Raw genomic sequence first — 24,299 nt, 5'->3', positions numbered from 1 at the left:
TATGGGCAACGGACATGCGCAGTGCCGCCGCCTGGGCCAGGTACTGGCGGAAGCATGCGCAGAAGCGCTTCCGAAGCCTCGCTTGGAAGCTAGATCATGCGCAGAGTCAGCTAAAGCCCGATGGACAGTGAGCATGCGTGCCGTGTCTGAAGTTGATAAATTTGAACATGCGTAATTAACCTTTCTGAATGGGGGGGCGGGGGGAGAAAACCACAACAAATCTGCTTGTATGTGGAACATGCGCATTCGTTCTCTGTAGTTTTTGCCGTATGGAAAGTGAGCCTGCGCATTAGGAAAATGTTGCTCCCATGAAGTTTGAACCGGGCGGAAACGGCTGGTCCTGGGGTTGCCAGTGAGTGGGGTTAATGGGGAGCTCCTGGGGAGGTGTAGAAAGGCAGAAGTTGGCTTTACTCTGTACCAGCTCAGTGGCCTTGCGAAAGTCACTGACTTTTCAGAGCCTCGGTTTCCTTATCGGTAAAATAAAAATAATGATACTAATTTTGCAGAGTTGTTTGATGATTTTAAGTACAGAGTCTGGCTTACAAGCCACGGCTCCTTCCAATGCTGCATTGACCCCATAATAAGGTCTTTACCAAAAACTGTCTCTTTTTATTGTTACAAGTAGTGGATACTTGCTCTACTATTGCTCCTTTTTTTTCTTCTAAGTCTCGTCTTCCTTGCTGTCTTATTTGAGCTAAATACAAAGACTTTCTTTTAAGTGTTAAGATAGTTACCAGTACAGAAAGTTGATTGGTGGAGAGAGAAAGTTATTATTTAGAAGCAAGAAAATTAATGTTAATTAAGTCTGCTACCGTTGAGCTCACTTTTGCATTTTCTATGTCCCTTTGGTGTGACATGGATACTACGAATTACTTCAACCAGAATACACTGTTTTGTTTGTTTTAAACGCATGCTTAGAAAGTTGCGATTACACGTGAGATTTTGGAACTGTTGAGCTGTGTATGAATGGATTTGGGTACAGCAGTCTCAAGTCCCGAAACCATATACAGAAAAAGAACAACTTCCTTGAATGATTGGCTCCTTAAACAACATAGGTATTTTATCTGTATATAGTATTTACAAATTATATATTTTTATTAGAACTGAACTGAACTGAACATATTTTGTTTGTTCTTTGTTAGTAATGTAGTGGTTCTCTAAGACCATATTTTTTCTATTACAGGTTGCTCACTTTTTCGAAGGAGTTTGTTTTGGTTTGTTTCTCAGCATGTCAATAGTAACAGTGCAGCTTGGTCAGTGTGGCAATCAGATTGGTTTTGAAGTGTTTGATGCTTTATTTAATGACTCACACTGTTCCCGAGGACTCTGCTCTAAAAGGGAGAATGAGGCGTATCAAGCATCTTGCAAAGAAAGGTTCTTCAGTGAGGAGGAAAATGGAGGTATGTGTGGTCCACATAACCAATCTCTTCAAGGCCTCGCCCTGCACATGGTGTCTGAACCCCCTTCATCTTGCAGCAGAATGATTTTGTTCTCAGCCCTTTCTTTTTGTATTAAGCTTTCCCTCTCCAGTGGCATCATGTCCTCAGGCTATGAGCTTGCTCAGATCTTGCCAATCTAAAACCAACCAACCAAATAAAACTTGGCTCTTGACTATAGCTTTTTTCCTTCCTTCTCATCTAAGATTCTCAAAGGAGAACCCTCTTTACCAGTTATAATCCTGCTTCTGCTTTACAATACCACTGAAACTGTCCCATGAAAAATTCCCAGTGATCTCCTAATTACTAGAGCCAGTAACTGTTTTTGTTAATTCACTTTACTTCTCTACCAGATTTGATAACATTAACTACAAAACTCCCTCCTTGAAACTCCTTCTTCTTAGTCTCTGAACTTTTCTAGTGGTTGCATCTCAGCGTCTTCCTCACTTGTGTAGTTCTCTCTGGGCAAATTCAGTGACTCTGAAATGTTGCTCCATCTTTCATACTGGTTACTCTCAAATCTGTAGCCTAGCATCTCTTCCAAGCTGCAGACTGATTAGTGAACATCACCTGTGTCTCTTATGTGTACCTCAAACTCAACATCTCCATACCCGAGGGCATGCATTGTTTTTCCCTTAAAAACAGTGTTCTTACTGCCTACATTCAGATCTGCTTAGTTTATCTCCTACGTGTCCCTTGAAACGCCTCTCCCCTCTCCATCTTCGCTGTCATTGCCTTAGTTCTGGCTCTTGTCATTCCTCATCTGGATTGTTTCAAGACACTCCTGAGTTTCCCTGCCTGGTCTCCTGCGTCTATCACGTCCATCCTCCACACTGCTGTATTCAAAAAGACACCTGAGGGACTTCCCTGGTGGTCCAGTGGTTAAAACTTTACACTTCTACTGCAGGGAGGGCCAGTCCTATCCTTGGTTGGGAAACTACAATCCCATATGCCTTGCTTACTTACTTAACAATAAGTACTTAAACTTACTTAACAATAAGTAAAGAAATAAATGTAGTAAAAAGCTGTTTAAAAAAATAATAAAGACATCTGACATTAAAAAAAAAAAAAAGACACGTGACTATTCCTTTCATCCTTGAACGTTTCCAGTGGTTTCTCATTGCCTGAAAAACAAGTTTCAAGGTTTTTAGCATTGTGTATTAGGACTTCTAATATCTGAGCCCTGCCGCTTCCCATCCTGTCCATCATTTCTTACACCCCGCGTCTCCATCTTCTGCTTCAATAATCCTGACATGCTTTTTGTGCCCTTGGCATTTTGTGCTTCTGAATATGCGCCTGTGTTACTGTGGATTTGTTCTGGGTCCCATCACATCGCTTCATGATTCAGTATTGCTGTGCTTTGCTTCCCTCCCTGGTTCTCCTCTGGCTGGATTCATACTGTCTTCATCTCTGTGTTTCTAGCACAGTACATAGCACATTATAAGCACTCAACAGATGTTTGTAGACCTGACCCAGTCATCGTTTTAGCCTATATTTATTCAGCCTGCCAGCAGAATGCTGGGCATATGAACCATCTGCATCTGCCTGCTGCTGCCCACCTCACTTTCTAAGCACAATGACACGTCTTTCTATTCTCAATCTTTGAATTGTTTTTTTTTTTTTAATTTAGAGAAGTTTATGCTCTGAGTTACCCCAAATAAGATTATATGCATTATTTTTCTTTTGATCTTTTTTTCCCCCTCTCTAGTTCCAGTTGCTCGTGCTGTCCTTGTTGACATGGAACCTAAAGTTATCAATCAAACACTGTCAAAGGCCGCCTGTTCTGGCCGATGGAAATATGGCCAGCATTCATGCTTCTGTCAAAAGCAAGGTTCTGGAAACAACTGGGCCTATGGGTAAGAATAATTCTCATGCTTTTCAGTTTAGATACAGCTGCACAGTTGATGAACAGTGTAGTTATAACTGCACAGTTGGTATACTAAACGTCGTTCTTTAGCCACTTAGCTGTGTCTGACTCTTTTGCAACCCCATGGACGGTAGCCCACCAGGTTCCTCTGTCTATGCGATTTCCCGGGCAAAAATACCAGAGTGGGTTGCCATTTCCTTCTCCAGGATATCTTCCTGACCAGGGATCAAACCCATGTCTCCTGCATTGGCAAGGTGGGCTCTTCACCACTGAGCCACCTGAGAAACTCATACCAAACTTTGAATTTCTGTTTTAACATTTAGAGTGTGATTTCACCCAGAAGTCACTCATTCTGTCTCACCTTTCTGTATGCTTCAGGTCTAGGTATTGCTGAAACCAAGTGTCTTTTGCAGAAGGGTTTCCACTTTTTCACTGTTATTCTGCCAGCCAACTTATTATCAATACAGTATCTTTATCTGCCAAGTATTCTAGTTAATAGGGAATATGACTACACAGTAGTATTGCCTGAATTCTTTAGAAAATACCAGTGCCTAGGGCTCACATCCAGAAATTCTGATTTAATCAGTTTGGGATGAAGTCTGAATTTTGGAATTTTTCAAAGCTTCCCAAGGTGATTTTAATGTGTGGCAAAGTTAGAATTCCTGCTTTAGGAGTACTGTTATGAATATTGAAGATTATGTTGTACCATAATATTATAGATTCACACTCGTCTCACATGCTAGCAAAGTAATGCTCAAAATTCTCCAAGCGAGGCTTCAATAGTACCTGAACCGTGAGCTTCCGGATGTTCAAGCTGGATTTAGAAAAGGCAGAGATCAAATTGCCAACATCCATGGGATCATCGAAAAAGCAAGAGAGTTCTAGAAAAACATCTACTTCTGCTTTATTGACTATGCCAAAGCCTTTGACTGTGTGGATCACCACAAACTGGAAAATTCTCAAAGAGATGGGAATACCAGACCACCTGACCTGCCTCCTGAGAAATCTGTATGCAAGTCAAGAAACAACAGTTATAACTGGACATGGAACAACAGACTGGTTCCAAATCGACAAAAGAGTATGTCAAGGCTGTATATTGTCACTCTGCTTATTTAGTTTATATGAAGAGTACATCATGTGAAATGCTAGGCTAGATGAAGCACAAGCTGGAATCAAGATTGCCGGGAGAAATATCAATAACCTCAGATATGCAGATGACATGACCCTTATGGCAGAAAACAAAGAAGAACTAAAGAGCCTGTTGATAAAAGTGAAAGAAGAGAGTGAAAAAGTTGGCTTAAAGCTCAACATTCCAAAAACTAAGATCATGGCATCTGATCCCATCACCTCATGGCAAGAAAATGGAGAAACAATGGAAACAGTGTCAGACTTTATTTTCTTGGGCTCCAAAATCACTGCAGATGGTGACTGCAGCCTTGAAATTAAAAGACGCTTGCTCCTTGGAAGAAAAGCTATGACCAACCTAGACATCATATTAAAAAGCAGAGACATTACTTTGTCAACAAAGGTCTGTCTAGTCAAAGCTATGGTTTTTCCAGTAGTCATGTATGGATGTGAGAGTTGGACTATAAAGAAAGCTGAGCACCAAAGAATTGATGCTTTTGAACTGTGGTGTTGGAGAAGACTGAGAGTCCCTTGGACTGCAAGGAGATTCAAACAGTCCATATAAAGGAGATCAGTCCTGAATATTCATTGGAAGGACTGATGCTAAAGCTGAAACTCCAACACTTTGGCCACCTGATGCAAAGAACTGACTCATTGGAAAAGACCCTTACGCTGGGAAAGATTGAAGGCGGGGAGAAAAGGGGATAAAGAGAATGAGACTGTTGGATGGCATCACCAACTGGATAGTCATGAGTTTGAGTAAGCTCCGGGAGTTGGTGATGGACAGGGAAGCCTGGCATGCTGCAGTCCATGGGGTCGCAAAGAGTCGAACATGACTGAGCGACTGAACTGAACTGAACTGAATCTTTAGAACCACGTGGTAATTCTAGCCAAAGGAGTGACCTATTAAAGAGAATTTTCTATTCCCAGTAAATTGGCTCTCCTAGCAGTCCTATTCTCAGAGAAGGCAATGGCACCCCACTTCAGTAGTCTTGCCTGGAGAACCCCATGGATGGAGGAGCCTGGTAGGCTACAGTCCATGGAGTCTCTAAGAGTCGGACACACTGAGCAACTTCACTTTCACTTTTCACTGTCATGCATTGGAGAAGGAAATGGCAACCCACTCCAGTGTTCTTGCCTGGAGAATCCCAGGGACGGGGGAGCCTGGTGGGCTGCTGTCTATGGGGTTGCACAGAGTCGGACACGACTGAAGTGACTTAGCAGCAGCAGCAGCGGCAGTCCTATTCACTTTTAAAAACTGTTCAACTTGTGTATCTTATTATTTTCTTCTTCTATTTTTCATTTTATTTTTGGTGTATATTATTATTATTGTTATCTTTAGGCCCTTCTGTGTCGCATGCAAGATCTTAGTTCTCCAACCAGGGATCCAACCTGTGCCCCCTACTTTGGGAGCACAGACTTTTAACCACTGGACTACCAAGGAAGTCCCCTTAACTTGTGTATATAAAATTTGGTCACTCAGGGTACCTGTATGTCTCATGAGAGGTAGTTCACTTCCATAGGTTTAGAAAGCCTTCTCTCTCCTGTACTTTTCTCTGCAACCCATCACTCTGGTTAAATTAAAAGATGGTTGTTTTGACTGCATAGATACTCTGTTCATGGACCCAGGCATGAAGAATCTATAATGAACCTAATCCGGAAGGAAGTAGAGAAATGCGAATCTTTGAGTGGTTTTTTCATCATAATGAGTATGGCTGGAGGCACCGGATCTGGGCTAGGAGCCTTCGTTACTCAGAACTTACAAGATCAGTACTCAAGCGCTTTGAAAATGAATCAGATTATATGGCCTTATGGAACTGGTGAGGTATGAACATATCAATTTAAAAATATCTGTTTTGTAGTGTTTGTGATTTAAAACAAACATACGTAAAAGATCTATCTCATGCTTTCCTTGGAAATGTTAAGTTATTGTGTCAGGAGTGAGTATACAGTATGGTACTTTCATGAACAACTCATTTAACTTTGTTTAAACTTTCCCAAGCAAATGAGGTGTCCTTATTTATAAAAATTCCAAAGAAGAAAACTGTGCATCTTCTCTCAGAAACCCATTCCTGGGTCAGTCCCTCTGGCTACTGCCTGTATAGCAGGGACCTTGACCTGCCATTGCCAACCTTCAAAGAGTTTTCATTTCTTACCACTGAAAGGACATTTCTATGTAAGCCAATTTGCTGTTGATCAGCCTAGTAGGAGAAATAATAAAATGGAGATGAAATAAGTCACAGGAGGAAATGACGTAGAAAGTATGATAGTAATAGTGAAAGGAATAGTGTAGTCATCGTTTACTGAACCCTTACTATACACAGGGCACTATCCTAAGTGCTTTCCTGGTATTCTGTCATTAATTCTTAAAAGTCTTAAGAGGCTGGTATAATTATTACCCCCATTTTACAAATGAGGAAACTGAGACAGAGAGAGATTATGTAACTTATCTAAGATCATATACCTAGAAAGTGGAAGAGCCGGGATTTGAACCTAAGTGGATGCCCTCTTAACTGCTATTCTCTCCTACCTTTTTTTTTTTTTTAAACTATTTATTAATTTGGCTGCTCCAGGTCTTAGCTGTGGCTCACGGGGTCTTTAGTTTCAGCATGTGGGATCTAGTTCCCTGACCAGGGCACAAACCCTGGCCCCCGAATTGAGAACGTGGAGTCTTAGCCAGGGGACTACCAGGGAAGTCCTTCTCCTACCTTTCTTATTTGTGACCTCTTCCTCTCCAGGTTATTGTTCAGAACTACAACTCCATTTTGACACTTTCTCACTTATACCGATCTTCAGACGCCCTCCTTGTTCATGAGAACGATGCTGTTCATAAGATCTGTGTGAAGCTGATGAATATCAAGCAGGTCTCCTTCTGTGATATAAATCAAGTCCTCGCACATCAGCTGGGAAGTGTGTTCCAGCCTACTTACTCCGGGGAAGGCTTATTTCACTACAGGAGAAATCCACTAGGTATTTGTGTCCCTGTGGGTTATTTGTAGAGAAGTCTGATGTTGTGAAAACCTCAAAGCTGTTCTTCTCTGGCTCTCCCCTCTACTTGAAGGTATACTCACATCTCCCTCATTTCAAAACCTTCTACTGATTCCATTATTCAGGACTCTTTTGCTTCTTTTTCTTTTTCCTTCCCTATTTTAAAAAATAATCTTGAGATATAATTCGCATACCATACAACTTACCCATTTAAAATATGCACATCAGTGTTTTCTAACATACTCGCAAAGTTTCATAACCATCATTTTCATCACTCTGCAATAAAACCCACCACTGTTTCAGCTTATTTGTCAAGTGGTGCTTTATCCATTCAAACCATCCAGATGCAGAGGACCCAGGAATCTATACGTCTCAGCCCTACCCTTTCCCAAATAGTTGCCTGTCCCGCTTTTCTTCGTTGCATCTGCTTCTTCAAATTTAGCATGCCCTGAACGGATTCATCATTTTCCCCCTGGCTCGTCTCCCCTCCCCCACTTCCTCCATTCCTGTTGCCTGAATTTCTCCCACTGTCCTCTTATCTCATCAGTATGCTCAGACCTGTTGGTGCCATCTCTCCCAGCTGTCTGCATTCTTTCCTGCCTCCCTGTCTCTCTGACATTGGTTCAGTTGGTCAGCATCTCTTAACTGATATTGCGTGCTCCCCCTGAATACAAAGTTCTTTTTATTCTCAATCTCTGCCTTTCTCTCTCTTTCTGTCTCTGTTTCATAAAAACAGAAGCTTGCAGCTACATGGACATCCCTGGCTTAAGGTGATCCTAACCCTGCTTCCCTTCCTGCTGCCTGCCTCTTCCCCCGGCATCAGTCCTCCTGACACACTGACCCCAATGAGCCTCCCCGAGGTATGGATCTAATCCTCATATTCTACTCACCCCCCATTCTGTGGCTCACGCATGACCTGCCAGATTTGTCATAATTCCTTAGCCTGGCCTCCATATTCTGAGTCTTAATTTTGCATTTTTGTCACCTTCTGCCTCCTCCGCATAGATTCCCCACTTGCTTTTCATCCTGTCTCCACTTCCTTCTTCAGTCTGGAACTTTGCTTCTTTGTTCCTTTGGCTCGGTGTCTCCTCTTTTAAAAATCACTTCCTGCTTCCCTTCTTCACTTCTACTGAAACCTACTCATCCTTTAGGATCCAATTCAAGTGATAATTTTTTTTTTCTTTTCTAATGTTTATTTGGCTGCCCCGGATCTTAGTTGAGGCATGCAGGATCTTTAGTGCAGCCTGTGGGATCTAATTCCCTGGCCAGGGACTGAACCCAGGCTCCCTGCATTGGGAGCACAGAGTCTTAGCCACTAGACCACCAGGGAAGTCCCAAATTAACCCTCCACCTCTGAACTCCTGTGTGTGCATGCTCACTTCAGTCATATCCAACTTTTTGCAACCCTATGGACTGTAGCCTGCTAGGCTCCTCCGTCCATGGGATTCTCCAGGCAAGAATACTAGAGTGGGTTGCCATCCCCTCCTCTAGGAGATCTTCCCGACCCAGGGATCGAACCCATGTCTCTTACATCTCCTGCACTAGCAGGCGAGTTCTGTACCCCTGTACTCCCTCGGCATTCTGTATCTCTTTTATGTTACTTAATGTTTTTTGCCTTTATTATTTCTTTAAGTGTGTTTGCTTATCTTTAAGAGTTACACACACAAACGTACATATTTTTTTCAAGGAGTACAAAAGAATATGCAATCAAAAGGAAGTCACCCTCTGACCCCTCCCAGATGTCGCCGCTGTGATTAGCATCATGTGTTTCCTTGGAGCAGCCTGTCATGTGCCTGTCTTGTAGTTCCCACTAATTTGCAACTTCCTTGGCAACATGTGTCTTGTTAATTTCTGTGCATTCCACAGTACTCACCATATTGCACATCTGTTCATTCAACCAGTATTTATTGACTTCCTGCTATGTGCCAGACACTATGCTAAATGTTGGGGATCCAGTGAGGAACCAATGTAGACATTGTGTTCACACTAAACAATTATGCCAAGAAGGTGTAATTAAAAACTGAGTTAAATGCTCTGAAGGAAAGGAGTGCAGATCCAAGAGAATGTGTCACGGTGGGACCAGACTTAGGCTGATGAGGCAAAGAAGTCAGCCCTTGAGGAAGTTAACACGAGCAAAAAGCTGGATGAAGACTTGGAGTTAACTAAGCAAAGGGAGGGAGACAGGAATAGCATGTGCAAAGGCCCTGTGGCAGAAGGAAGCATGGCCCTTTAGGAACAGAGAGAAATCCAGTGTCACTGGAGCACAGAGAATGGTGTAGGGGACGACTAACACCTGAGGCTAGGGGAGTGAGCAGGGGCCGACCTTGTAGGTCCCTGTAAGCATGTAAAGGGAAAGTGAGTGAAGTCGCTCGTGTCCAACTCTTTGTGACCCTATGGACTGTAGCCTATCAGGCTCCTCCGTCCATGGGATTTTCCAGGCAAGAGTGCTGGAGTGGATTGCCATTTCCTTCTCCAGGGGATCTTCCCGACCCAGGAATCGAACCCGGGTCTCCCGCATTGCAGGCAGACGCTTTACCGTCTGAGCCACCAGGGAAGCCCATAAGCATGTAAAGGCTGCCTCATTAATCTAAGAGCAGGGGAAAGCCTCTGAAGGAGTTTAAGGAGGTTGTTGGCATAATCGCGTTGTGAAAAATCCACTGGACGGCCTGTGGAGAACTGATGGGAAGCCGTCTTCACAGATGGCCCTCTTCTCACTTTGTCCTCACATGGCACAAGGGCCAAGAGATCTCTCTGGGGTCTCTTTCATAAAGAGACTTCACCTCCCAAAGGCCCCATCGCCTCCTTAAAGCCATCACCTTGGAGGTAAGGATTTCAATGTGGGAATTTGTGGGGACACAAACTCAGAGTTTGACAAGGCCAAGAATGGTTAAGATGAGACCAGGTGAAGAAGAAAGCTGGAGGGAAACACAAATTTTAAGAATCTGTGCGTTAGCATTCAGGGATTATTTGCTGATTGTTTTCTGTTATACATGCTATGTGACAGAATTCAGCCCTAGCTGCTTTACAGAAAAGGCTTCTTACGTTTAGAGGAAACGCCACTAGCCATAAGATCAATTTGTGCAACATTTTGTAGATGTTTGTGTCAGAATTTGTTCTTAACATTAGGACATAGGCTATGAGTTTGCAATCAATGTTATCATAAAATTTATTCTTTAGTATTATTTCTTTATGTGGCTGCGCAGGCTCTTGTGGCATGCAGAATCTTCGACCTTCACTGTGGCACATGGGATCTTTAGTTGCAGCACGTGGGATCAAGTTTGCTGACCAGGGATTAAACCCAGTCCCCCAGACCACCAGGGAAGTCCCCATAAGATTTAAAATTCATGTTACGGTAATAGATTTTTCTTTCTCCTCTAGAAAGGAGTATTTTCTATAAATGTATAAAATATATGCAAGATATATTAAAAAGATAAAAATATTTTTTAAATAAGTAAGCTCTGAATGAAAAACAAAGTAGCCTTTCTCCTTCATTCTCTTTCATGACAAGTATAACGTTCTAAAGATAGACATATTCCTGTGTTCAAGAATTACTAATCCTGTCTTCTTTCCAAGTAGAGTTTAATGTTAAGAGGTTCTGCTTATCATTTAACCAAATAAAGTAAATTAGAGATCTAAGAAAATTTCTAAGGGGGCATTTAGTGAACACAGAATGACAATAAAAATATATTATCTCTAATGCTTACTTTGATTTCCTGAGGTTTAGCTAAATATTTCATTCACATTTCCAGGTTCTTAACTTAAAAAAAATTATTATTTCCTTTTGGCAAAGTGTGTTTTTTTTTCATTCATGCTCAAATAGGTGCCAAAACCAAGCACTAGTTGATTAAGCATTAGCATTAATCAAGCATTCATACATATTGTCTCTGAAATTGTATTTACATTTTGAAATTTAAGCAGTTTTAGCCTTGGAGGAGAAAACATATTTGGTCCCCCCAAGCCGTCCAATCATGGTTGTATATGAGCCAGCGAAAATAACATGGAATTTAAGAATTGAGTTCAGATTTTTTTTTTTTTTGCAGGAGACTTAATGGAGAATTTAGTTCCCCATCCAGAATTCAAGATGCTGGGTGTTCGTAACATTCCTCACATGTCTGAGAATTCACTGGCATACAGCACGTTTACTTGGGCTGGCCTCCTCAAGCATTTGAGACAGATGCTCATTTCTAATGCGAAAATGGAAGAAGGTAAAGGGTATTTTAAAAATATGCAGCCCACAAGCTGGGAAAAATGCCTGTACTGAAGTTCCCAATATAAACTGGCTTGGGCCAGTTGAAATAATAGTGCCTTCTTCTGATCTGGGAGGCTCCTATAAAAACTCACCAGAATATCCTGGGAAGATTTCTTAATCACTTCACAGTTTCATTTCTCAAAAAAAAAATTCAGATGAGTGTGACAATTATTTCTATTTTATTTTTATCAAAGTAATATATGAATGTAGTTTTTTTTTTAAAGAATCAAGTTGTCAGAACTCATTTAAATGTATATTTAAATCTGTACATCACATTGTATGTAAAGTACATCTTAAATTTTTAAAAAGTCACATAATTGCCCAGTATGAATTTATAATGGGGAAGAGAACAGTCAGCTCTCCACTTCTCCACAGCCCAGCGGGCACTGTTTCAGTCATTTGAGATGTTCTTTCTGGAATTGGCCTCCATTTCTAAACATCTTCCTTATTCTGTTATTTGTTTTATTTTCCAGGTTTAGATATCCTCTGCCTTCCTAGCGTAAAACTGAGAATTAAATCTTCTTATACCCTCTACACACACATACACACACCTTCCCTCTCGCCTCCCAGTCTAGTTAAAATAAGTTTTCAGTGTTTGTATTATTTTTGCTATGTAAATTTTATTCAGAGTTGAGCCATGTACTACATACACAGATTACATTTTATTTCATGTACCATTTATTTTTTCCTCCTAGAATTAATAATTATTTGGTTGATACTCTTTGTACCTATTACGAATCTACCCCTAAACTTTCCCGTAAAAATGAAACCCTTCTCAGCCAACCCATCAGGTAATCTTATTACTTCCATTATCTTCTTAAAGATATCCCTTCCAGAGGTCATCACCCTTACTCTGCAGGCTTGAGAAGCAGCCAGCACTGGCCTCTCTGCCTCTTTCTGTATTCTAGCCCAGTTCCTAGATTCCAGATCTTCCTCTTTCTAGGCTTATTCCCTCATCTGGACATGGCCCTCCAGGAGCTTTGTAAGAAAGAGTACAGGGAAGGTAAACATTTTCAGGCTGCAGATGTCATTATCCTGCTTTTCTATTTGATTGATGATTCGGCCAGGTATAGGATTTGAGGCTGGGAATCATTTTTACTCAGGGTCTTGAAAGCCTTGCTCTATAATCTTCCAGCTTCCAGTGTTACAGCTGAGCAGTCCCACTTCAGTCTGATTTCTAATCTCTCTTGTATCTTTTAGGATTTCCTCTTTGTTTCTAGCATTCTGGAATTCCTTAGAGTGGATCTTTTATCTCATGACACTGTAAACTTTATGAGTGCAGAGATCTTTATCTGGGGTGTTTATTGCTGAAAATCAGAGGTTTCGCCTTTACTGAGTAGAAACCCCCTTCCAAGATGGAGAGGGGCAGCCCCCCTACTGCAGGGGCTGGGGAAGGGCCTGGAGCTCTCACTGCTTCTCATACAGGTTTTTAACTAATCCTCCCATCTCCTCCTCTTCTAGAAGCACTTGGTCAGCTTCTAGGACCTTCACTGTGGGCAGAAGTCTCAGTTTTTGCTACCTCAGTAACCACTGGTTCATTTGCTTTCCAGCTTCAAAAATTCTGTCACTGCTATCTTCTTTCCATTTTTTTCGTGCCTTTTAAAAAAATTCCTGTGTTAGTGAGATTTGAGGAGTAAACTGGTATGTTCAGTCTGTCGTGTTTAACTGAAGTCACTACTGTGTACAATTTTGGGAGTGTATATTTTACCACAGATTACAATCAGTTAGGTTTCAGTACTATGAGAGTGGATTTCCTCTACATTTACTGTAATACCTTATGGATTTTAGATCATAGTGCCTGAGGTTTGGAGATAAGTGGAAAGTTCACATCTTAAGTAACGCTTTGGAAACTTTTTGGCCACAGGACCTGTTTTTCTGGCAATACCTGTTCTCAAGGAACACAGTGTACCTCAGGGTAGCTTATGACGTGGGCCTCTGGGCCCTCTCAGGTCATTTTTCCATATGGGAATTTAGAGTACCAACATTTTTTCAGTTATAGATATGAATTTTGAACATTTAAATGTTTTCCTATAAATTTCTGTTGTTCAGCCACTCAGTTTTGTCTGACAGTTTGTGACCCCATGGACTGCAGAATGCCAGATGTTTGAGCATCTTCTGGACTTTGCTCAAACTCAGGTCCGTTGAGCCGGGGATGCCATCCAGCCATCTCATCCTCTGTCGTCCCCTTCTCCTCCCACCTTTAATCTTTCCCAGCATCAGGGTCTTTTCCAATGACTCAGCTCTTCACATCAGGTGACCAAAGTAAATATATGAATAAATGTATTTATGTCACTAACCAGGTTGAAGGATATAGTCTTAAAGCTCCTCATGCATTATCGGAATGCTCTGTGTGAAGATCGACCCCATCAGTATTGCCTTCAGCAATGTATCTTTCTCCATGTCCTCAGAACAGGAAGGAAGAGTGGCCCAGGAAGGAGCAAGGCAGCAGTTAGTGTCTCCTATGACCTAGCTTTGGAAGTCACATGCCATCATTTCGCATGATCCTTTTGGTTATTAAGGTCAAGCCTGTCCCATGGGGAGAAGACCATGCGAGAGCCTGAACACCAGGGGTGAGGAGCACAGGAGTCGCTGTTGGGAGCTGGCTGCCACCCTCTGCCCTCTGTCACCTCATGCGTCACGTCCTCCCACTTGCAGAATGCACTTAACCCGTCCCAGGCCCTCCAGAGTTAGCACGCCAGCCTCCTAGCACACTGCTTTAGCCCATCAGCCTGAAACGCAGAACCTTGTCATGTAAAAACAGGTCCAGGTGTGGGTTTATGTTTCTCGGGTGAGATTTCCTGAGTACAGCTCTCTAAGGACGCCCCACTCCCTATAGACCATGCTGGAACAGGTGGAGGATAACTGTAGACACTGCTTTCCCAAAAGGGGACGCGGAAGGAACACAGACGTCATTGGTCCCTAAGGATCAGCAGGGTACATGCTGGTAGTTTCTTGATTAAACCATTAAGGCCTGGGAAGAATTTTCCGCAGCTTTTGGCTTGGCCCTCTGAACCAAGCTAAATTACAATTTTATTTACTTTTAAGTTTTACTTATAGTATTTAAAAACTTTATTAGTTGATTTATTTTTGCTAGTTTGCATTAATGTATTCACATGAGAGTCGAAGTTCTAAGGGCGTATATATAAACACACTTAAATAAAACTAACATCACATTCAGTTCAGTTCAGTCACTCAGTTATGTTCGACTCTTTGCGACTCCATGAACCACAGGACACCAGGCCTCCCTGTCCATCACCAACTCTCGGAGTTCACCCTAACTCATGTGCATCGAGTCGGTGATGCCATCCAGCCATCTCATCCTCCATCGTCCCCTTCTCCTCCTGCCCTCAGTCTTTCTCAGCATCCAGGTCTTTTCAAATGAGTCAGCTCTTCGCATGAGGTGGCCAAAGTATTGGAGTTTCAGCCTCAACATCAGTCCTTCCAATGAACGCCCAGGACTGATCTCCTTCAGAATGGACTGGTTGGATCTTGTTGCAGTCCAAGGGACTCTCAAGAGTCTTCTCCAGCACCACAGTTCAAAAGCATCAATTCTGTGCTCAGCTCTCTTTATAGTCCAACTCTCACATCCATACATGACCACTGGAAAAACCATAGCCTTCACTATGTATTTTTGTTGTTGTTGTTCTGCTTTTTTGAGTATAGTATTGTGTAGCCTTTATTCCAGTTCATTCATTTGGACATGCCTTGTTCTTTTTAGTAGCTGCATAGTTTTCTACTATATAAGCCACAACTCGTTATATGTACCTAAAGAGTGAATTAATTCTATGAAGCTGGTTGTTAAAAATTCTTAGTCCATAATCTTCTTCTGTTGTCTCCTTGTTAAAGGTAACTGTCTCTCAAAACTCTGTTGTTGTTTGTTATTGTTTTTATCTATATATTGCCACTTATAGATTTTTCATTTATTTATTACCTATTTACTTCCCACCATGGAGAGTTAGGATTCAGCTTTTTCCTAACACTGGACCCTAAGCCCCGAAGTACCCCTCTGTCTCCTCATCTTTCTGATACAGTAGTGTCATCGTTGGGTTAAAGCGATACTCAGTTTTATACTATCATGATCAAGTAAATGCTATTCACAGCTGAGCAACAGAGCATCCTGTGATTACTTTTCCCTTCCTGTATAATTTTTTTTGTTTTCTTTGGCGTTAATGATTGCCTTGTTTTCTCGTTTGCTTAGTTTTTCTATGTACCTGTCAATTATTCAGCCCCGTTTCACTACTTGTCTAAATTTTTTTTTTCTTAATATCAGGCATACCTCGTTTTATTGCACTTTGCAGATATTGTGTTCTTTGACAGATTGAAGGTTTGTGGCCACCCTTCACCTAGCAAATCTGTCGGCACCATTTTTCTAGCGGTGTTTGCTCACGTCACATCTCTGGCACGTTTTGGCAATTCTCACAGTATTTCCCACCTTTTTCTTATTATATTTGTTATGGTGATCTGTAATCTTTGATGTTACTATTTTTTTTTATGTCATCATGTGTGTTTTTTGTTTTTTTTTTAAAACCACTATTTCTTTATTTTGGCTGTGCTGGACCTGTGTTGCTACGCACAGGCTTTCTCTCGTGGTGGTGGCGGAGGCTACTTCCTAGTCGTGGCGCCCGGGCTTCTCGTTGTGGTGTCTCCTCTTGTTGCAGAGCACGGGCTCTACAGTGTGGGCTCTGGAGTTGCAGCTCACAGGCTTAGCTACCTTGCAGCCTGTGGGATCCTTCCCGACTGGGGATCAGCAGGTGGACTCTCAACCATGGGACCACCAGGACAGTCCCTTTGATGTTACTATTGCAAAACAACTTTCAAGTTAAAAAAAGGATTATAACTTGAAAGTTCAGATGACGGTTAGCATTTTTTAGCACTAATAAAGTATTTTTAAATTAAGGTCGGTATGCTGTTTTTTTAGACACAGTGCTATTGCAGAATTGATAGATTACAGTATAGTGTGAACATAACTTTTATATGCTCTGGAAAATGAAAAAGCATTTGTGTGACATGCTTTGTTGGGATTGTTGTTTAGTCTCTCAGTCATGTCTGACACTTTCGACCCCGTGGACTGCAGCACGCCAGGCTCTCCTTTCCTTCATCGTCTCCCAGAACTTGCTCAAATTCATGTCCATTGAGTCGGTGATGCCATCCAACCATCTCATCCTCTGTCGTCCCCTTCTCCTCCTGCCTTCAATCTTTCCCAGCATCAGGGTCTTTTCCAGTGAGTCAGTTCTTCGCAGCAGGTGGCCAGAGTATTGGAGCTTCAGCTTCAGCCCTTCCAATGAATATTCAGGACTGATTTCCTTTAGGATTGACTGGTTTGATCTTCTTGCAGGGGAGAAGTCTCCAGGGGACTCTCAACAGTCTTCTCTGACATCACAGTTCAAAAGCATCAGTCCTTCAGCGCTCAGCCTTCTTTATGGTCCAACTGTCACATTCATACATGACTGCTGGACAAACGATAGCTTAGACTGTCTGGACCTTTGTTGGCAAAGTAACGTCTCTGCGTTTTAATACACTGTCTAGTTTGCCACAGTTTATCTTCCAAGGAGCAAGTGTCTTTTAATTTGGGATAATTGACTTTATTGTGGTGGTTGGAACCAAGCATGCAAAATCTGCAAGCTCTGCCTGTATTCAAGTATTCTGTCAGTTTCATCTTCCTAGAGAAACCTTCACCAGAGCCTTCTGACCTGCTTCAGTCCAGTGTTTTTTGCCCTCTCTAGCCTGTGTATGTCTGTCATACTGGATATTCTGTTTGCCTGTCTGCTGTGTTAGATATTCTGCCCAGAGGGTTTAGACAAAGCCCTAGTGGTCTTGGGGGCAGCGGCGGGGGGGGCGGCCCATGGTTATCCTGGGTCTCACTTGCTCTCCAGTTTTGGTGTGCACCGTGCCCTTAGCTCTGCCTGGCGTTCTTCAGACTGAGACACTCAGTCCTTTCCTCTCCAGAAAGCAAACCTTTAGTTTCCTGCTAGGATAGGAAAGAGGCAGTCGTCATGATAAACAGACAAGTTTAGCAACATTCCTTGAGCAGGAGTCAAAGGCAGATGTGCCTCACATGGTTGTAAAGCCAGTTTAAGAGCCAGCGGCTTAGCCATTCCTAGTGGTGCAGTTAAGAGCCAGTGGCCGAGCCATACTAGATGCTGTGAAGCTGTGTCTCCTTGTGGTTTCAGTTTGCATTTTCCTAATGACAGTGATGTTGAGCATCTTTTCATGTGGTTATTCGCTACTTGTTTATCTTCCTTGGTGAAATGTTTGTTCAAACATCTTTCCAGATTTTTAAATTGGCCTGTTTGTCTTATTACTATCAATGATTTCAGTATGCCAGTATTTTTTTTATTTGTTCTGAAATTTCTTTTGCTGAAAATCGAACTGTTACTGCACACTGAAATTTTCCCTATCTTATGTATAATATAAGAGTGTTTTCTTAATATTTCCCTTTGACTAGTCAGTTTTCAATCCTATTTTTGCTTTGTGTTTCTACATCCCTTACCATTTTTGTATCTGTTTTGCTTGTTTATTCAGAGAGACATGTAGAATGAAGTTCACTCTTTCTAGGTGGATAGTTCCATGAGTTTTGACACACTTAATACCATGTAACCACCACCACAATTGAGACAGTATTTCCGGGCTCCAAAAAGTCTCCTCACACCCCTTTGTAGACAGTCTCTTTTCTCCACCCCAAGCCCCTGGCAACTATTGATCTGAATTTTATTCCTATGATTTTGCCTTTTCTAGATGGTCCTATCAGTTCAGTTCAGTTGCTCAGTCGTGTCCGACTCTTTGTGACACCGTGGATTGCAGCATGCCAGGCTTCCCTGTCCATCACCAACTCCCGGAGCTTACTCAAACTCATGTCCATCGAGTTGGTGATGTCATCCAACCATCTCATCCTCTGTCGTCCCCTTCTTCTCCTGCCTTCAATCTTTCCCAGCATCGCGGTCTTTTCCAATGAGTCAGTTCTTTGCATCAGGTGGCCAAAGTATTGGAGTTTCAGCTTTAGCATCAGTCCTTCCAATGAATATTCAGGACTGACTTCCTTTAGGATGGACTGGTTGGATCTCCTTGCAGTCCAAGGGACTCTCAAGAGTCTTCTCCAACACCACAGTTCAAAAGCATCCATTCTTTGGCGCTCAGTTTTCTTTATAGTCCAACTCTCACATCCATACATGACTAATGGAAAAACCATAGCTGAGGAGTATATGGACCTTTGTCGGCAAAGTAATGTCTCTGCTTTTTAATATGCTGTCTAGGTTGGTCATAGCTTTTCTTCCAAGAAACAAGCGTCTTTTAATTTCATGGCTGCAATCACCATTTGCAGTGATTTTGAAGTCCAGGAAAGTCCTATAAATGGACTCAAACAGTATGTAACCTTTTCAGTCAAACTTGCTTCACTTAGCATCATGCCTCTGAGATTTATCTGTGTCTTTTTGTGTATCCATAGTCAGTTTCTTTTTATTGCAGTGTAGAATTCCATCCTTTGTACCTACTGTCATCCTTTAATATTCAGTGAAGAATTATTTCATGCCTGTCTCAGAATTGAATGGTTTGAATCACTTTAGGTCAACCAGATAAGAATGTTTAAATTTTTAGCAGAATGCCACCCCCCTAACTTGTACTTATCAAATGGAAATTTCTATAAAATACATATATCATCTTAACATTTTTCTGTTCTTGTTCAAGGCCATTTGTAAAATCTTTTTTTTTTTCTTTTGGTAGGTATTGATTGGCAGGTGCGGCCACCTTTATCAGGACTTCCTCCTCTTGGTAAAATGTCTGTCAACAAAGAGACTCATTTTAACACTTCCATTGCTAACTTGGTCATCCTTCGTGGGAAAGATGTGCAGAGTGCGGATGTGGGTGAGCAAAGTTAGGGTGAAAATTAAGACGCACATTTTGCAGATGTTCATGGTACAGATGGTTTCTTTTAAAAAAAAAAAAGAAGTCCTCGAACTTATTCTTTTGGCCTCACCATGTGGCTTGTGGGATCTTTAGTTCCCTGGCTACAGATTGAACCCACACCCTTAGCAGTGAGAGCTCACAGCCCTAACCACTGAACCACCGGGAACTTCCCCCTGCATTTATTCTTTTTTTTTTCCCTGTATCTCTTGGAATTTTTTTAAACTAATTTTTATTGGAGTATAGTTTCTTTACAATGTTGTGTTAGTTTCAGGCGTACAGAAAAGTGAATCAGCTATACATGCATACCCTCTTTTTTTGGATTTCCTTCCCATTTAGGTCACACACAGCACTGAAGGGAGTTCCCTATGCTACAGTAGTTCTTACCAGTTATATGTCAATGCCAGTCCCCCAAATTCATTCTTTTAAAGAAAGGAAAAATAACAACTCTGTTTTAGTAGCAAAATGTAACCCCTGTACCAGTAGGTGACCAGACACCAAAATGGAAGTGGTGTAAATAAGAGACAAGTTTTAATTCTTTCTTCCTGAATCTGGTTGCTCTGTCATCCTCACCTGTGGCTTCAGGCTTAGAGCCATCTGTTAGCGCTTCAGCCATCAGATCACGTACTGCTGCTGCTGCTAAGTCGCTTCAGTCGTGTCTGACTCTGTGCAACCCCAGAGACGGCAGCCCATGAGGCCCTCCCACCGCCAACCCCATCCCTGGGATTCTCCAGGCAAGAACACTGGAGTGGGTTGCCATTTCCTTCTCCAGTGCATGAAAGTAAAAAGTGAAAGTGAAGTCACTCAGTTGTGTCCGACTCTTCACGACCCCATGGACTGCAGCCTACCAGGCTCCTCCGTCCATGGGATTTTCCAGGCAAGAGTACTGGAGGGGGTGCCATCGCCTTTTCCATCAGATCACGTAGGCATAAGCAAAGCAGGGCAGGCCTGGTCCTGCACGGGTCACACCCCACGCTTGTGTTTATACCCCTTCGACTGAGTTGGACATGACTGAGTGCGGCTTGGTGCGGCACGGTGGCAGCTGTGACATAAAGAGAGTCAGTCTCATCCCTGTGTTGTTGTTTACCCCCCGGTTGTGTCCGACTTTTTGAGAGCCCATAGACTGTAGCCCACCAGGCTCCTCTGTCCCTGGGATTTCCCAGGCAAGAATGCTGGAGTGGGTTGCCATCCCCTTCTCCAGGGGATCTTCCCAACCCAGGGATTGAGCCGTCTCCTCCAGTGGGAGGCAGAGTCTTTACCACTGAACCATGAGGAAAGCCCCTGTAACACCCTTAAATAAAAAACTAGTAATAATTAAGAGGTCTTATCAAGTCAATCAGATGCGGTACTTTCTTCATATTCTTCATTTTAAATTTTAAAATAAGAGAGTTAATAAAAGGACATGTAAAGTAATCTAACTTTAAAAAATTTGCCCACAGGAAATGATGCAGGTACATGGAGGTGTTCTTTCAAAAATATTCATTGCAGTATCTTTCACACTGACAGAAATGTGGGAACAACAAAATGCCCAGCAGTAGGAAATGTGTTAAGTAAATGATATGTTCACAGAAGCTTTTAAAAATATGAGTGATATTTATTGACATGGAAAAGAGGTTCACAGCGTATTGGTGGATGGAAAATACAAATCACATGAGAGCATGCGTGTAAAATTCCAATATAAGAGAGGGTCAGCAGACTGTTCATAGTCATTATTTCTGGGTGGTGACATTTCAGCTGTTGAGTTGACTTAAATTTTCTTAATACTTTTCTGAATGGTGTGAATTTTTTTAATAATGATGAACATGGATCATTTATCCAAAAGCAATACAAAGCTAGTTTTAAAACACAGTACAAAAGACTTCTGGTGAAATGGAAAAGAAAGTATCTGTTTATTAATTTGTTGCCAAAATTGATGATTTGTGATATGAACAACAGCCTGTTGTTTTACTCTAGGAGCATTTAAAGACCCAGCTCTCTATACTTCCTGGTTAGAGCCTGTTCATGCTTTCAGTGTGTGGAAAACCCAGAGAGCCTTTAGGAAATATGAGAAGTCTGCAGCCTTGGTCAGCAATAGCCAGTCCTTAGTAAAGCCACTTGATATGATTGTGGGTAAAGCATGGAATATGTTTGCTTCCAGGTAAGTACAAAAGAAATCTACAAACCTTTCCTAACCTTAGGCAGATAACTGCTAGGCAGTTTCTGGAGTGTCTTAGCCTATTTGGGCTGCTATAACAAAAATAGCATAAAGTGGGTGGCTTATAAACCACAGAAGTTTATTTCTGAAGGCTGGGAATTCCAAGATTAAGATCCCGGCAGATGGGATGTCCAGTGAAGACCCACTTCATGGTTTATAGATGGCGTCTTTTTGCTGTGTCCTCAGCTGGCGGCAGAGGCAAAGGAGCGCTCATGGGCCTGTCGCTGCCCTCACGAGGGCTCCACTGTGGTGACCGCATCTCAGTCCCAAAGGCCTTACCTCCTAATATCAGTACCTTGAGAGTTAGGATTTCACTGTGTAAATTTGGGGGGAACACATTCAGTCTGTGCCATGGAGTAAGCGCTTTGTAGATATGAAACTTTGAACACGTTCCTTCTGGCTTCACTTCCTTTCCTGTATGATGGATCCAGAAGAGAGGATGTATGTGGTGAAGGTTAAAATGAGATAATAATGTGAAAAAACATCCAGTCCAGTGCCTGACTAGTAAATGCTCAAGAACTGTTCCATAGTCATTTTCCAAAATAAGATCCTTGAGAACGGACGAGATCCTTATCTTGCTCAGTAAGAAGGATATAGCAAATTCAGCTCCACCTGATACTATGAAATGTCTGCTTGATGTGAAGAATTGCGTTAGTGGGTTCCCTGTCCTCTGCCAGTTACTTAATGTGACAGCAGAACTCCTCAGATGACTGGATAAGCCTGAACTTTGATTAGCCAGGATTCCCAAGGGTCTCCCGTCCTGTACATGGCCATTCCCTGAACCCCAGCTCCTCAGGACTGTGCACTTTCTGTATAGTTCTGGTCTAGTTCCTGTCCCACTGCCATTAAATGGTAGCAGCTGTTTTCACTAACTGAATTCATGTCTGCCCTTGATATTCTGATTTCTCCTTCTACAGAACATTTTGAGGGGCTGGGGCTATTAACAGGATCACCTGGCATAAGTGCAAATTAAGTGTTGTCTGAAAAACACTTAGAAGGCTTCATTTCATTCCTAGAACTGGACCCGTGTGTTTCTACAGTTTCACACCTTAGATGAGACTTCCCAGGCACTTCTTAAGAGTTTATACGGAACCCAGTCATCTCCTCTAGGGTGTTGAATATGTGCTGGGTAGACAGCCAAATCCGAACACACTTTTTTTCCCCTATGTGCTGTTTTTTTTTTTTTTGGCCACGCCTGGCAGCTTGCAGGTTTCTTAATAATAGTTCCCCAGCCAGGGATGAAACCCAGGCCCTGGCTATGAAAGCTCCGAGTCCTAACCACTGGCACGCGTGCATCCTCGCTCAGTCCTGTCCAGTTCTTCATGACCCCAGGGACTGTAGCCCACCAGGCTCCTTTGTCCATGGGATTTTCCCGACAAGAATACTAGAGCAGGTTGCTGTTTCCTCCTCCAGGGGATATTCCCAACCCAGGGGTCTAACTCATGCCTCTTGCATCTCCTGCATTGACAGGTGGACTCTACCATTGAGTCACCTGGGAAGCTCCCCTAACCACTGGACCACCAGGGAATTCCCCTCCTATTGCCTTTTATTGTCACTGTCTTGAATAGACGGAGCTTGAAATAAATTTTGATAGTTTGCTAACTTTTGGAGTAAACATTGAAGCAAAGATAAGACTTTTAAGAGAGTTTTCCATGTTCAGATGTTCATGAGCTACAAAAGAGCTATTATTTGATTCTGAATTATTCAGTTGCCTGAGATTTTTATTTTGTATTTTCTGTTTCTTTCACCAGAGCCTACCTTCATCAGTACACAAAATTTGGAATTGAAGAAGAGGATTTTTTGGACAGTTTCACGTTGTTAGAACAGGTTATTGCTAGTTACTGCAACCTCTGATTTTGAACCAAGAGGAAAAATTACCTTAAGTCAATTTTGGACTAAAATACTTGCAGTACTGCTTTCTCTGTAAGGTTTTAAAATTCCAGTCTGCTGATGCTAAAGTCGAATGCTGGTTCCTTCTTTATGCTATAGCGTCAGAGGAGGAAAACCTTTCATGTTTTCAATGAAAACATCTACTTGGTATTTTCCTTTGTAAGAAAAAAAAATTGGTGCTTCTTTAAAGAATTTTGGGAACACTTGGCTGAGATGTTACAACTTTGAAACTATCAGAAAGGAAACTTCCCTCTTTATTCCAAAAAGCATTCAGTAAATATGAGCTAAACTTTCATAGCACAATTTTAAGTTAAGAATTACAATTCTGTATTTAAATATATTCATCTTTGAAGTAAATGTTTTGGACCACAAGAGGGAGCTGTTGTCAAATGCTATGATGTGAACATCTCTTTTTGAGTATGTTATTCTATAACAGGGTAAGATTTTCCAGTTTAAGCAGCTATTTAAAAATAAATGTCAGGATTTTGTTAATGTATATCGTGCTTAAGTGCAAAAAGTAAATAAGCAAGTGTTTACTTTGTTTGCTTTTCTTAAATTGGGCATCAGAAAATTGTTTTTCTTTTACATCTTAGAATTTCAGAGTAGGAATTGATTTTGCTCAAATAGTGTTTTTAAATTACTGATAAGTATTTA

The 24,299-nt window shown here is 41.9% G+C and overlaps 1 protein-coding gene across 4 annotated transcripts; it reads left to right on the top strand.

The window, feature by feature from the left end:
* Positions 1–129: 129 nt before the first annotated feature.
* TUBD1 (tubulin delta 1) lies at positions 130–24,181 on the top strand. 4 transcript variants are annotated; one of them, XM_061390197.1, is made up of 10 exons: positions 130–352; positions 919–1,055; positions 1,184–1,400; positions 3,145–3,292; positions 6,037–6,253; positions 7,167–7,398; positions 11,457–11,621; positions 19,382–19,522; positions 21,515–21,698; positions 23,507–24,181. In XM_061390197.1, exons 3-10 carry the CDS (start codon positions 1,229–1,231, stop codon positions 23,607–23,609), a joined length of 1,362 nt encoding a protein of 453 aa, XP_061246181.1. In that variant the 5' UTR covers positions 130–352; positions 919–1,055; positions 1,184–1,228; the 3' UTR covers positions 23,610–24,181. The 4 variants fall into 4 exon arrangements, with proteins under 4 accessions (XP_061246181.1, XP_061246182.1, XP_061246180.1 ...); XM_061390198.1 differs by lacking the exon at positions 919–1,055 and having other exon boundaries at positions 6,058–6,253; XM_061390196.1 differs by lacking the exon at positions 919–1,055 and having other exon boundaries at positions 130–474.
* The last annotated feature ends 118 nt before the right edge of the window (positions 24,182–24,299 follow it).

Source organism: Bos javanicus, chromosome 19, assembly GCF_032452875.1.
Source record: "Bos javanicus breed banteng chromosome 19, ARS-OSU_banteng_1.0, whole genome shotgun sequence".
In the NCBI taxonomy this organism is placed as follows: domain Eukaryota; kingdom Metazoa; phylum Chordata; class Mammalia; order Artiodactyla; family Bovidae; genus Bos; species Bos javanicus.
This window is presented reverse-complemented; position numbering and strand designations above follow the sequence as displayed.